The 12,848-nt window shown below is 41.7% G+C and overlaps 1 protein-coding gene across 3 annotated transcripts in view; it reads left to right on the forward strand.

The window, feature by feature from the left end:
* gria4b (glutamate receptor, ionotropic, AMPA 4b) overlaps positions 1-12,128 on the forward strand; it is a 103,930-nt gene extending 91,802 nt beyond the window's left edge. Inside the window, exons 12-16 of one of the 3 annotated variants that reach the window (XR_002042899.2) lie at positions 1,394-1,592; positions 2,211-2,458; positions 5,426-5,540; positions 8,399-8,818; positions 11,489-11,566. Coding sequence is in view for 2 of the 3 variants with exons in the window: in XM_019274803.2 (XP_019130348.1) it covers positions 1,394-1,592; positions 2,211-2,458; positions 6,195-6,309; positions 8,399-8,536; positions 11,489-11,653 (865 nt within the window). In the remaining variant the exon portion in view is untranslated. Of the gene's footprint in view, positions 1-1,393; positions 1,593-2,210; positions 2,459-5,425; positions 5,541-6,194; positions 6,310-8,398; positions 8,819-11,488 lie in introns of all 3 variants that reach the window. The other 2 variants (XM_019274803.2, XM_019274801.2) reach the window with 2 other exon arrangements.
* The last annotated feature ends 720 nt before the right edge of the window (positions 12,129-12,848 follow it).

Below are 12,848 nucleotides of genomic sequence, written 5' to 3' on the forward strand. Positions count from 1 at the left end.
TTTTATAGTTCAATTCTCTGCGCTCAAAAGCTGCAGAAATGCTCAATCGTCTCAAGGAGAAGGAAAATGAAGTGTGTGTGTGTGTGTGTTGGGGGTCATTTGTATTCAAATCCAGAGCTAATACGTCAAGTAAGTCTATTTCATGGGCAAAGCCTCCTGCGTGCGTGGAAGGAGACATGCTCTACTGCAGCACTTCTCTTTACTGGAAGTCGCCTTAGCCACTACAAGCACTTTCATCGGTACAGACCAAGAAAACCGAGGTTTCCTTGCCAACTCTGTGGTTAGAGTGACGCTTCTTTGGCAGAACCCACTTATTTGTTCAAATAAAGTACCCTTAATGTTTCTTCTTCAGGAGGTCCCTTCAGATGTTGCCACATTGGGTCATAGCATTGGGCTGTGTCGTCCACTGCATGTGGAATCTACTTGAGAAAAAAGGATGCTACCACATGCATGGTACACATGCATGGAGATTACAGGACGCTGAGAACAAAATACCCTGTGTATACTGGTGACAATGGAATGTAGCCAGATTGTAATAAGACACAGTGGAAATACCAGCCAAGAAAACACTGACTGTTGCAGATGTCTCTCTTCTCATATCCCCATCTCTCCCTCTCTGTCTCTCTCTCTCTCTCTCTCCATCTGACAAGGAGGCCTGAGGGTTTTGTATCCTCTGCTGTTTGATTTGCACCGAGGGGAGATCTTGTTTGTTCTCCTCAATGCAGCATTTATGGTTTAAGATTCTCCTCACGACCTTCTGCTACTCCTGAGCAGCGGGCTATCTGTCTCCCCTAAGCGAACAAACAAGAAAAGAACAGTGCCGGTCGCTGTGCCAGGCCGGGGGTCCTGCAGCTTTTTCCTCCCACCAATAAACAAAAAGAGGTGGAGGTGGGGAAGAAGGGTATAGAAAGTAGTCAACCTTTACTTTATCGGAGCAACGCAAGCATGTGGGATTTTTTATTTTATTTTGCAGGCAATCTGCACTAATGAGGGGTAAATACATCTCTGGCTGGTTTGAGTGTTGTCAGAGCTCCACCTTGTGGTGGTACATCAGCATTTTTGGTATCCACATTGGTGGTTAGTCTCTCCATGCTTTACAGTCATATTTCATTCCCTTAATTGTCTCCTCTCTGACTGTATTTTCCAGCACTGACTGACTGTTTTCTATGTCTTTCTATCTTACCCCACTGGTCCCTCTTCTCCTCTTCTCCTTACCTTTATTTTACCTCCAACACCACCCCAATAATCATGTTCCTGGCTTTACTTTCTGCCAATTCCCTCCTTTCGTTCCTCTTATTTTTATCTTGTCCATCCTCTGCATTCCCCTCTGCCTTATAATCCTTCCAAACTGTCCCCGCACACTCTTCCACATCTTTCCTTTTTACTCTCCAAGATCATTATCGGGTCGAATCGTAGGAGGAGTGTGGTGGTTCTTCACCCTCATCATAATCTCGTCCTACACGGCTAATTTGGCTGCCTTCCTCACTGTGGAGAGGATGGTTTCCCCCATTGAGAGTGCAGAGGATCTGGCCAAGCAAACGGACATTGCCTATGGCACTTTGGACTCTGGCTCGACCAAAGAATTCTTCAGGGTGAGTTGGTGTTACTCGGGTTAATGGTCTACATCCCGGGCAGGTAGGGGAACCAAAGAAGCACTTACATCTTTTCCACACCAGAGGGAAAGGTTGATCACACACTCTTCTAGACATTTTCAGAACCATCAGGGACCTTAGCAGGCCTCCAAGGTCTTCCCTGCGTCCTACAAATATGTAGTCCCTAATTTGTAAAATACATTTAGGAGGAAACAGAATCACTGCCTTGCATGACGTTCAGAGGCAATGTTATTCAAATGACGGAAGTTTGTGCCACATGCAAGTCTTGAGAAGGTAATTGGGGTGGATGTCAAAAGATAAGATAAAACTTCACACAGGAAATTCAAACCAACTAATAAATGAAACATGAAATAAGAAATTATTACAGACAACAGAGCGGCAACATTTAAAAGCTGTATACTGTTTACACATTATACATGAATGGTTTTACAGGTAGCTCATAAAATTATTAATTTTCCTTGGAGTGTATTTAGTAAGAATATGATAAAAGTCCTTGTTTTCCCTATGTGGTGTTGTATGTGGATATGTTTTCTCCATCTTTCTCATCTCTTACACCACATCCTACCTTTGAACTCCAACCCCCTCAAAACCCCACAGCGGTCAAAAATCGCCGTCTACGAGAAGATGTGGGGATACATGAAGTCGGCCGAGCCCACAGTCTTCACCAAGACCACGGCTGAGGGCGTGGCGCGGGTCCGCAAGTCCAAAGGGAAATACGCCTTCCTGTTGGAGTCTACCATGAACGAATACACAGAGCAGCGCAAGCCATGCGACACAATGAAAGTGGGAGGCAACCTGGACTCCAAAGGCTACGGAGTAGCTACACCCAAGGGTTCACAGTTAAGGTGGGTGGAATAGTGTAACAATATGTTCTACGTGTTGTTATGGTATTCCACCTTCCCTGGTGTGCCGCCTTTCTTTTGTATCACTATCTGTCTCCACTGCTTGGTGTGGGTGGGTGGGGGCGTTTTATGTGTTTTGTTTTAGGGCAGAAGTAGTGGCTTTTTTGACATCTGTGTTTGTTGCATGCATGTGGGGTGGTCATTGTGATGATGCAGGGGTGGTTATTTCCTTTTTTTTCTTTACAGCTCTCCACGCCAGGTAAAATCTTTGTGCTTGTGCTTGCTGTTTGGGCAGAGATGTTGGAATGGCATGCTCCAGGCTGTAGAAAAAAAAAACTCATCTGAAAATGTCCAATTTAGGAAATGCCATTTGAGATAATCAGTATATTTATATACAGAAGTAATTAGTAGAGATATTTCGCTAATGCTACTTCAGCTTTTCCTTCACGGTCTTCACTGGTTCTTTCTTTTCAACTAAGTGACTGAAATAGTGTTTTGGGAGCCATTTGAATGCTCAGTCCTGGGTAACTCTGCCAGACTCTGTCACTGCCTCCCGCACATAGTGGAATTTACAGACCTGCCAGAGAATACAGTGTCATTACTGTCGGGAGTTGCACTTTCAATCCACACACTCATTGATCAAAGCCCGTCGGCAAGGTCTCACTGAAGGGAATGGACAAATATACTAAAGGCAAAACTTCACAGGTGTGTGTGTATGTATGTGTGCACATGTCTACAAACCAGTGGAGAACAGCTCCATGATTGCTTGCGCTTTAATTTATTCCTGGAGGTGTGAGAACATTGTTGCACACCTGCTAGAAAACACCAGGAAGAGCTGTAAGCACATCCGCTGTGATATAAATAGATAATATTGGAGCATTATCATTCATCATAGGTAATTAGAGAGGGCATTGAAAACAATAACCAAACATTATTGTTTCTTTGTGAACAGCTACCAACATGGTAATTTGTTTCAGAACAGCCAACTCCTCACAGGATATAAATCAAAGCCCGTTCATTGTTTTCTGTAAATTCCTCTGCCTGTGAAGCCTGAAGTACAGCAGAGCAGCTACTGCATTTGTTTTGCAGCCAGGCTGGTGCCAGTTTTCAGCCACTGCTTTGACCAGGAAGAGTCCCTGACAGATCACGGTAGTCCCCTCCTCCAGGCTTCCATCTTGTTATTTTGGGGATTATCTTCTTCTGTCAGTCACTTGTCCGGATATCAGCGAGGAAACACACCAGCAACAGCATCGAGAGCAGGCAATACTGTTGGCCAAGGCTGTTATTTCACATGGCTCCTCAAACAACAACATCATCATCATCATCATCATCATCATCAGCTAAAACTGAAATATTAGCTGTGTTGCTTTGTGTTTTCGATCCATCTCCATTTCTGACTGTCTTTATTTTTCATAATGATGCAAATGAATTAAAAGGATCAAAATGCACGCCGAGACAAATCTCTCCATCGCTACACTGTCAGACAGCACTACAGTGTTCTTCAAAAGAATCCATGAAATTAAAACAGCCTATTAAAACAGCTTTTCATAGACATTTTATACAAGTCAATCATGATTTTCCAGAGAAGCTTAATGCTCATAAATCCTGTGAGCTCTGAATTGGCTGACATACATACACACATTATGTACATGTGTAAAACCATTCCAACTTATTTAGAGGTGTCTGTTTCTCAAAGCACCGGCTGACGGTGATAGTTCGGGACTGACGGTGCAGATTGCCAACGTTTAGTTCTGATATTTAATGTTTTTAAATTGGAGGATTTTAATGCAAAACAAAACAAAAAATAATTACTCAATTAAATATTGTATTATCTCAGGTTCGCAGATGATCCACGTCTTTGTCAATTTATAGATTAGCCGGGAGGCTGAAGACACAGTACAGCCAACATATTGGCGGCCAGCGCCACATATTTTTAGCTTCGGAAACCTATGGGTGACGCCTCTTATGCACTGTCCATTCTTTATACTGTCAGTGAAAACGCTGTCTTAATTTCTAGCTGACAATGAGCAGATTTCATCAGCTGTAGCTAGCAACTGTTATGGAATTTTCTCTTTTAGGGTTACACGAGGCCACGTGTGAGCCTTGTGATCCACGGCAGTATTAACTGTTTGTCTTATGACTAGGTGCCACCATATCTCACTGTGGTGGCCAGGGTCGAAGAGACCTGTTGCTGCCTTCCTAGTCATAATAGATAGCTTGTTGTTGCCGTTCCAATCTGCGTAAGCGGACATCTGTGTCCCCAGACTAGAATATGTTGACAATAACACCTCCAAGAGTAAAGACATTCTCTTTGGCTAATTCTGGGGCGTATAGTATTTGGGGTGTGATCTTTGGGTTTAAAGTATATCCACCATCACGAGTTCGTCAGAATGCGAGACCGACTCAAGCACTTCAGGTGTACTTTGAGAGTGTCTCTAGTTCTCCTTGGCCAAGTGTCAATAAATAATACAGCATAAGACATCAGAGGCTCCTGAACACTTTCTTCCTTCCTGACCTCACCATTGACCTTTGACTTCAGCAATTTCTCCACACCAGCAACCATTTAAAAAATAAAATAAAATCTAGTAAAATGGTTTTAAATATGCACATGATGGCTATATACATATAAAATGAATAGTTTTGCATAATTTTCTTCACTTTGGGCATGGATGGCATTAGATTTTAATAAAAGAATTGGCCCTGTGTATGAGGCTGACATTAATTATATAACATTAATATTGAGTCATATTATTGTACTTAATACCATACATTAAAGGAGAGAGATTTGTGCTCAGTGTGTGTTTGGTTCCTGGGATGTAACCAGTTAGAGCATTAATGCACTTTTCCACCCTTGTCCCTCTCTTACTGCTACTCCTCCCTTCCCCTCTCCCCCCCTCTCTCTTCCTTCCCTCCCAAATTGGACAGCATACTCACCCCCCTCTCACCTAAATATGTTTTATCGTTTTCAAGAAGTGCTGTTAACCTGGCAGTGTTAAAACTCAATGAGCAAGGCCTGTTGGACAAATTGAAAAACAAGTGGTGGTACGACAAAGGAGAGTGTGGCAGCGGAGGCGGTGGCGAGAAGGTTAGCCGCTATGTCGCTATGCCCATGTGACCTTGATGCGGGTAAAAGAGAAATGTGTTTTGTTGGTAACAGGAGCATCTGCCGGGTCGATCATCACAGTTAAATTGGGAAATCTAAAGAGGAGAGCGAGTACTGTTGAAGCAAAAATATTCGTTGTACTGCTTATGTAGCAATCGATTGTAAGGATTAAACCAAATCCTAAAGTTTAAAGTTCTCCGTTGCATTAGTCTTAGAATACAACACTATCCCCATATTGGGTGTTTGAGCATACTACTAAGCATAGAGTACAGTTTCTGAGCCAATAGTTTTGGGTTGACAGTACTACCTCTGTGCTTGTTGTAAGAAAGGTCCCGGCAGTATGTGCCCGTTCCAGAAAAGCGATGCAGCCGGGGCCCCACATATATGTCTGTTAGCTCTGCCCCTTCCCTTTTAATATCTCCCAGTAAACCCGACCCTGCAAACAACTATCTTGACCAATGAGCAAAGAGACATGTAGCACAAGTGGGGCCCCTTCCCGGCTTCGTCACTTTGTGAAGAGTACTGAGCTGCTCTTGTTGGGCTTCTTCTGATTGAATAACATAAAATAACATGTCCTATGATGTTATTTATGTTATTTTCCCCACCCCACCCTTCCCCGTCCCCCGTGATTTGAAGAACGCCTGTAAACCTTGCCGTATTGAAACTGAGTGAAGCAGGAGTCTTAGACAAACTGAAAAACAAATGGTGGTACGATAAAGGGGAGTGTGGACCCAAGGACTCGGGAAGTAAGGTCAGTCTCCACCAGCCCGGGAGCCTCCCCTCCACTCTTTTGTCTCTATGCACACTTTTATAACGCTGGCAGTACTGTTCTGTTATTACAGCAGGCTGGCTGATATGACACACACACATAATACTCTGAGAAACAGCGAGTGACAGACATGCAGGTAGAGACTTAAGGCGTAGCCTGAGGGATACAGCATGACAGAAACAAGGCATGGTGCAGCTTTAGCAGTTTTACAGCAGCTAAGCTATGTGTTGCAACTGCAGATGAAGGATCACACTCACACTGGTTGTCACCTGAGATGGTCCCAGGGCATGTTTAGAAGTTACAGTATGTCACACTAGATGTCAGTTCAACTGTAAGCCTCAGCTGTAGTAGCACACTCATCCATGGTGTTGATTCACTGGAGCATGGAGAGAGCTGACGCATTTTAAATAAAGCAGCATGTAACTTCTACATCAGTCATGTCCTCTTAATCAGATCCTTAAGTGCAGGGCACACACACACACACACACACACACACTATTACCTGCAAATGAGACTATGCATGACAGGCAGTCTTTTTGTGTCAAGGTAATAAGTTGAACGCCCCTTAAGGACATAGGTGATTTATCAGAGGGAGATAAATGGCAGGAAGGAGCAAGAGTCAGAGCTCAGGGAGATCAGCTGCACACATTTGAATAAAAGGGGGTAAAAAGGTGGATGTCAGAGCCAAGAGACAGGGCAGCCTGTTGAAATATTTAAGGAAATTGAAGGGCTAGTTCATCCAGATAACAAAAACAGATTTTTCTCATTTACCTCTGATTATATGTAGCCATGCAGATCATTTTAATCGCATTTCTAAATATCAGCAGCAGCATCTCTTTTCAGGAACAATCCACAGAACATGCTGTCACACTGTCTCTACGGTAGAAAGTGGTTTAAGGCCTCTTTTCAATGTGTGAGTTTGAAGTGAAATCTTCAGTCAACAATCTGAAACGCACTGTGAGACACTGTGGCAAAAATCTGACACAGTTGACAATGTGACAATCTATAAGGGCTATTTTTGAATTAAGTTTTAGGAAAAAACAGGCACACACAAAGCATAACCATGAAATTGAAAAAAGAAGTTGGGACTGTGTTAGCACTAATTCAATCAAATCAAACCATAATGCAGGCACAGATGGATGATGTAAGCTCATACATGCCTCTGCTGCCATATACTTTAACATTTATACTTTAGGATTGCGATTCACCATTCATATATTAATTCTGACATGCCATCAGCCGGACACGAGATGGATTTCTATCTAAATGTAGCATAAATTTTAAACAAATTTCAAGAAAGTCTACCAAAAAGAAAAAAAAGAGAATGAATGCATGTGTCTCTCTTCTACCTTACGTAATTATTTGAAGTTAAGATAAACAGCTGGTGGCGCTCATTCTCCAGTTAAATTACATTAAATCACTGCAATAGAAGGTGGTGCAGGAACATGATGACCACTGTATGTCATCATTTTTCCATTACACTTTGTTGCATTTTAGTTTTATTAATACACCAACTTTTACACGTCAGCCAAGGATTTTCGGATCCACTTAGGTATATTTTACTTTTAAACTGTCAGCAGTGCACTATGCAGATTATCCAAAGTAGGAGGAACATTGTTTTTAGGAAAGAAAACTTGCTGATGAAGTTTTTATCATAGCAAGTACCATGTTTGAATTTCAGTTACCTCCGTTGTATTGGAATGGAGGTGCATGTATTGCACAATGTGAACAAATAAAACCAAAATGATCTGTGTGTCTAGAAGCACTGGGCAAGAGAGAAAATATATTTTTGTAATTTGGTTGACTGACCCTTCAATGCTGATTTCTACATTCAGCTGTGCTGAGGTAGACTGTGAGGATAGGGGTAGAGTAGTGATAAATGATAAGTGTTATGTGACTGTGTGATCTGTTGTGTGTGCTTGTGTGTTTATGATGTGAGATTTTTCCATATTGTGTTATTTGTGTATAAATGTTGAGTGTTTTCTTTTTGTTTTTTTTTATGTTTTACTGCCGCCTCAACTAAAACTAGCCCTGACTTCTGTGTTTTTGTTCCTTTCCACGCCGGCTACAGGACAAGTCGTCCCAGGCCCTCAGTCTGAGCAACGTGGCGGGGGTCTTCTACATCCTCGTCGGGGGCCTGGGCCTAGCCATGCTGGTGGCCCTCATTGAATTCTGCTACAAGTCACGCAATGAGGCCAAGAGAATGAAGGTGGAGGCCCAGTCGCAACCCCAGTCCCAACCCCCCCATTACCACCATCCCCACCACCACTGCTACCCCTGCCAGACAGGCAGCCCCCGACATAGCCCTGAACCTAGCCACAACCAAAGCCAGAGTCCAAGGCCAAGCCCCAGCATCCCCAACTTAGCCGAGTTTAGCGAGGGTTTCACTGGGTACAGCAGCGATGGGGAGGCTGATAAGATGTAGTTGGGGTTTTCGTAGAAGGTCTGCCCAAGCCTTTGCTTCCCCTCACTAGCTCCCTGCACAGAGACTGTAAGTGAAACCTATCATATCCCTGTGCTAGCTTCGCCATGCTGAGTGACTGTCGTGACCAGTGGCAAAATGCTTCCCACTTCTATGTCTTATCCGCTCACTATGTGGTCATGTGACGTCCTGGTCTGCGTTCGAGCTTTTTTCTCAATGTGACAGGAAACGATGAGTCATCCTCAGACATGACGTCGTCTCTACTGCTTCGCAGCTTGTGTGGCTGCAGACGTTGGCCCTCATTTATCAAGCGAGCATAACGTGTGACCTGTTTTCCTTCCAAAATCACAATTAAAATGATACGCAATATCATACAAAATGACTCACTTTGAACTTGGTGAGAGGATAATATTCATGTCCTGTATTGATAGGAATTCAATTGTGTTGAGAATGTATGATAAATGTCATGATTGATCACCTGATATGATTAGAAAGTTTTTTAATCCATAAGGATAAAATGTGAGAATAAATATGCATGTTTACACAAATTAAGTAAAATTAGGTTGTTTTACTGGCATAGAAATCATAAAAACAGTCTTAGAATACATTCAAAATTTATTAGAAGAAATAACTGAATTTTAATGCATTTGAGTTACTTTTCAGACCTGTAGCTGAGTTTTTATAGCATTTTAACAGGTAGGAAAGGCATGTTAAATGAGGACCAATGTCTTACTTGTACACACACGTCTTCATCAAACTTAAGTACATTCGTTCATTTAATGTCTAGTCTCTGAAGCTCCAGTGATTTGTTTTCTCATAGCGAACCATCAAAAGTTTTTTTGTAGCTTTGTGAGGGCGTAAACACACACATACACACACTTAAGCCTCAATAGTACATGCTGTAGCTCAGGGATATTCCTGTCTCAAGCCTGTCAGTTAGAATTGACCATCAATGCACAGCCACAGGACAAATCTAATGAGAAACTAGCCCTGAGCACACAGGAAGCCCTATGTAATGAAGCCATGTTTAAACACTATATGTTGTAAGTCTACAGTCAACGTAAGTGTAGTGTCCCTCGAGCTCAGCTGATTTTATTGATGTTTGCTGTTTTCTCTGGATATTTCCCCCAGGTCCTTGACCATTAGACTTTCAGATATCTGTTCACGCTCGGTGTATATCTGTCCAACGTGGTTATGTGTCCCCCATCAGCACTTCAGCACAAACTCTTCATTAGCTTGACTGTTGCTTAGTCAGCTTCCCTGTCCCACTGCCTGCAACTATCACTCACTGTGTAATAATTCTGTCGCTAATGGATTTTCATGTAGTATGGGGCTGGCTTGATAATGTACTGAATGGCTATGAAAGGTGTTTTCTGCTACACATATATTTAACTGTACAGCTGTACTGTATTGTGAGACTCTTCTACCTGTTGTTCTTACAGGTAATGTTGAAGCAGATTGGAGTTTTTAGTTCGAATCAAGCTACGAAAGGCAGACACTGTTTACTCCCACTACAAGTTTCAATTAGCCTTTCTGCACCTCTGGAACGTGTAACTTTTATACTCAAACAGATCAATTGACCGACCATGACATGGAGCTCTCACTGAACTCCTGGTTCACTTCATGATCCATTGATATTTCTGCTAAAGTTTAGTCAAACAAGATGGGAAAAGAATGTAATTCTATCAATGGAGAGTAAAAGGAGACATATAGAGCCGCAGATAAGCAGCTCGACGATGCAGACGATGTGGTGTCTGTTCGGCAGCAAAGTTCAGTTTTGTATCACAGCACTGTTAATGTGTAATAATATTAAAACAAGATAAATAAAATTCAGAACAGATTCTGGCAGCTGACCAATTGGGCGCAATCCATATAGTGTCTGCCCGGCTTTAGCTTACAAAGCTACAATGACATGCTGGTCAAAATACAAATACATCAATACTTAAATATAAATTTAGCTAGACTAACCATTGTGACTACATAATACATGAAGCCAGATTACATTTTTTCTTTTGTATTAGTAGCTAAAGCACTGTCTTGTGTTTTACACTGGGCCTCAGCATAGCCCAGAACAAATGAAGTCTCCACATCATATTTATCTGGATTTAACAAAAAAAAAAACAGGGTTTGCTTTAATTTTAGATCTGGCCATAGATTGTATCGCCTATTGTAACATTGAAATCTGCTGAACGTGGCAACATCGCTAAAACCAAAGATTTGTAATCTGACTGTAGTTTGGTCAGTCTTCAGCGTGTACATCAGTAAGTGAAAGCAGCACTGTGATGTTCAGAATCTGACTGTCTTCAGTCCAGTAGTACTTTCAGTGTGTTGCAACACTGTTATCATATCATGATAATTTAGGTTGCTTTCCTGAGTGATATCTGATTGAATATGATTGTCTGACTTCTCGGGTTTCTTCCCATGTCTTACTTCTTTTTAGTAACATTCTCCGAGATCTTTCAAATTTCTTTGATCATAACTGATAGAAATGATGTTCTGAGCTTCATATATTTGCAGGTAACATTAGTTTTCTCATCAGAGGTTGTTGGGACCCTTTTTAAAAGTATAGCTCTGTCTCTTTCAAAAGGTTCTGCTTCATAGGAGGCTTTGTAAGGTATCTTGATTGAGGATAATTTCTATACACATTTGGCACATCCTAAAACTCCAATCTGCAACCATATAATGTTCTTATATTTACCTGTCCTGTATACAAACCTATTTCTTTATTTTTCTCCTCAGCTAACATTTACAGAAGCCATGAGGAACAAGGCCCGTCTGTCCATCACAGGGAGCGTTGGGGAGAACGGACGGGTGCTGACGCCCGACTGTCCCAAGGCCGTCCACACTGGGCCTCCCCTCCGCCAGAGCTCCGGCCTCGCCCTGGTCTCCTCTGAGCTCCCGTGAAAACCAAAAACCTCTCAAGTGCCTTATTCCAATAACAAGAAAAAAAGAATAATCACATCGTCCACAAAATAACCAGAAACTAATCACAAAGAAACAGGACTCACACACCGAACAGGTCACCTCCAGTGGGCGAGACATGGACTGACAGAGGCGCAAATAACAAATCCCACTGTTAGAGGTTAGGACTTGTTGTGGCTCATTGATTTCTTTCAGAAATCTGTGAAAACCAGAGGCAGAACAATCTCGATTTTTCAACTGTGTGGTCGCACGGAAGCATCACGTTTGAATCAAAGGGTCACGGGAATCGACTGGAGCCATTCAACTTTACAACTTCAGTGATGGAAGAGGAACCGAGGGGAAGAGAAATGAATTATATCATGATATATGATAAAGATGAAGACCAGAAAACTGTAAACTTGAAACTGAAAACTGTGCGTTTATGGATTGCTGTGAATTGGCAAAAAAAAAAAAAAAACTGAACCACAATCAAGATTGTTTCCAAACTGAGCAGCGTTTGCTACACAGACATGAGCAGTGTTGAAGAGACAACAATCTCACTAGATATCAACAAGTGACACTGGGAGAAGTTGTAGCTCAGTGCCATGGAGATATGACAAAAAAACATTTGTATTTATAATAACGAAAATCTATTGATATTGAATATATGAGCAAACATAGAAAACTGTGAAAATAAGTAAATATGTATATTCCGTGAAAAACAAAATGAAGAATTTAGCTGTACATAGGGACGACTGTGTAACATGCTTGCTTTTTAAACAGATGTACATAGCAGATACTGTAGTGGACAGACTTCTTTTTTTGTAAATCATCTTTAAAGATTTTATTCATCGCAATAATGAAAAAGATGATGCCACTTGAAGGAGGAGACGTGCGGAAGGCAGTGTTAAAATTTGTTACGTGTTGAATACTTAACTGTATTATTATATAGGAAACATTCAAACTAAACTCTAAATGTGAATGGGTATCAACTGCCCAAATATTCTGATACCTGTTGCATACAAACTCATGAATATATTCAACAATGAATGTTAAGTAGCTCCACCCCCAATCCTTAAACCACAACCCTCACTGTGCAGATGTAGACCCAGACAGTCGCTCATGAATAGAGCTTTATAAATCAAGTTTCTGCAGTCAGAATATAACTATTTTTTTCATTCTTTGATCTATTTTTTGT

The sequence above is a fragment of the Larimichthys crocea genome, chromosome III (assembly GCF_000972845.2).
Source record: "Larimichthys crocea isolate SSNF chromosome III, L_crocea_2.0, whole genome shotgun sequence".
NCBI classification, from domain to species: domain Eukaryota; kingdom Metazoa; phylum Chordata; class Actinopteri; family Sciaenidae; genus Larimichthys; species Larimichthys crocea.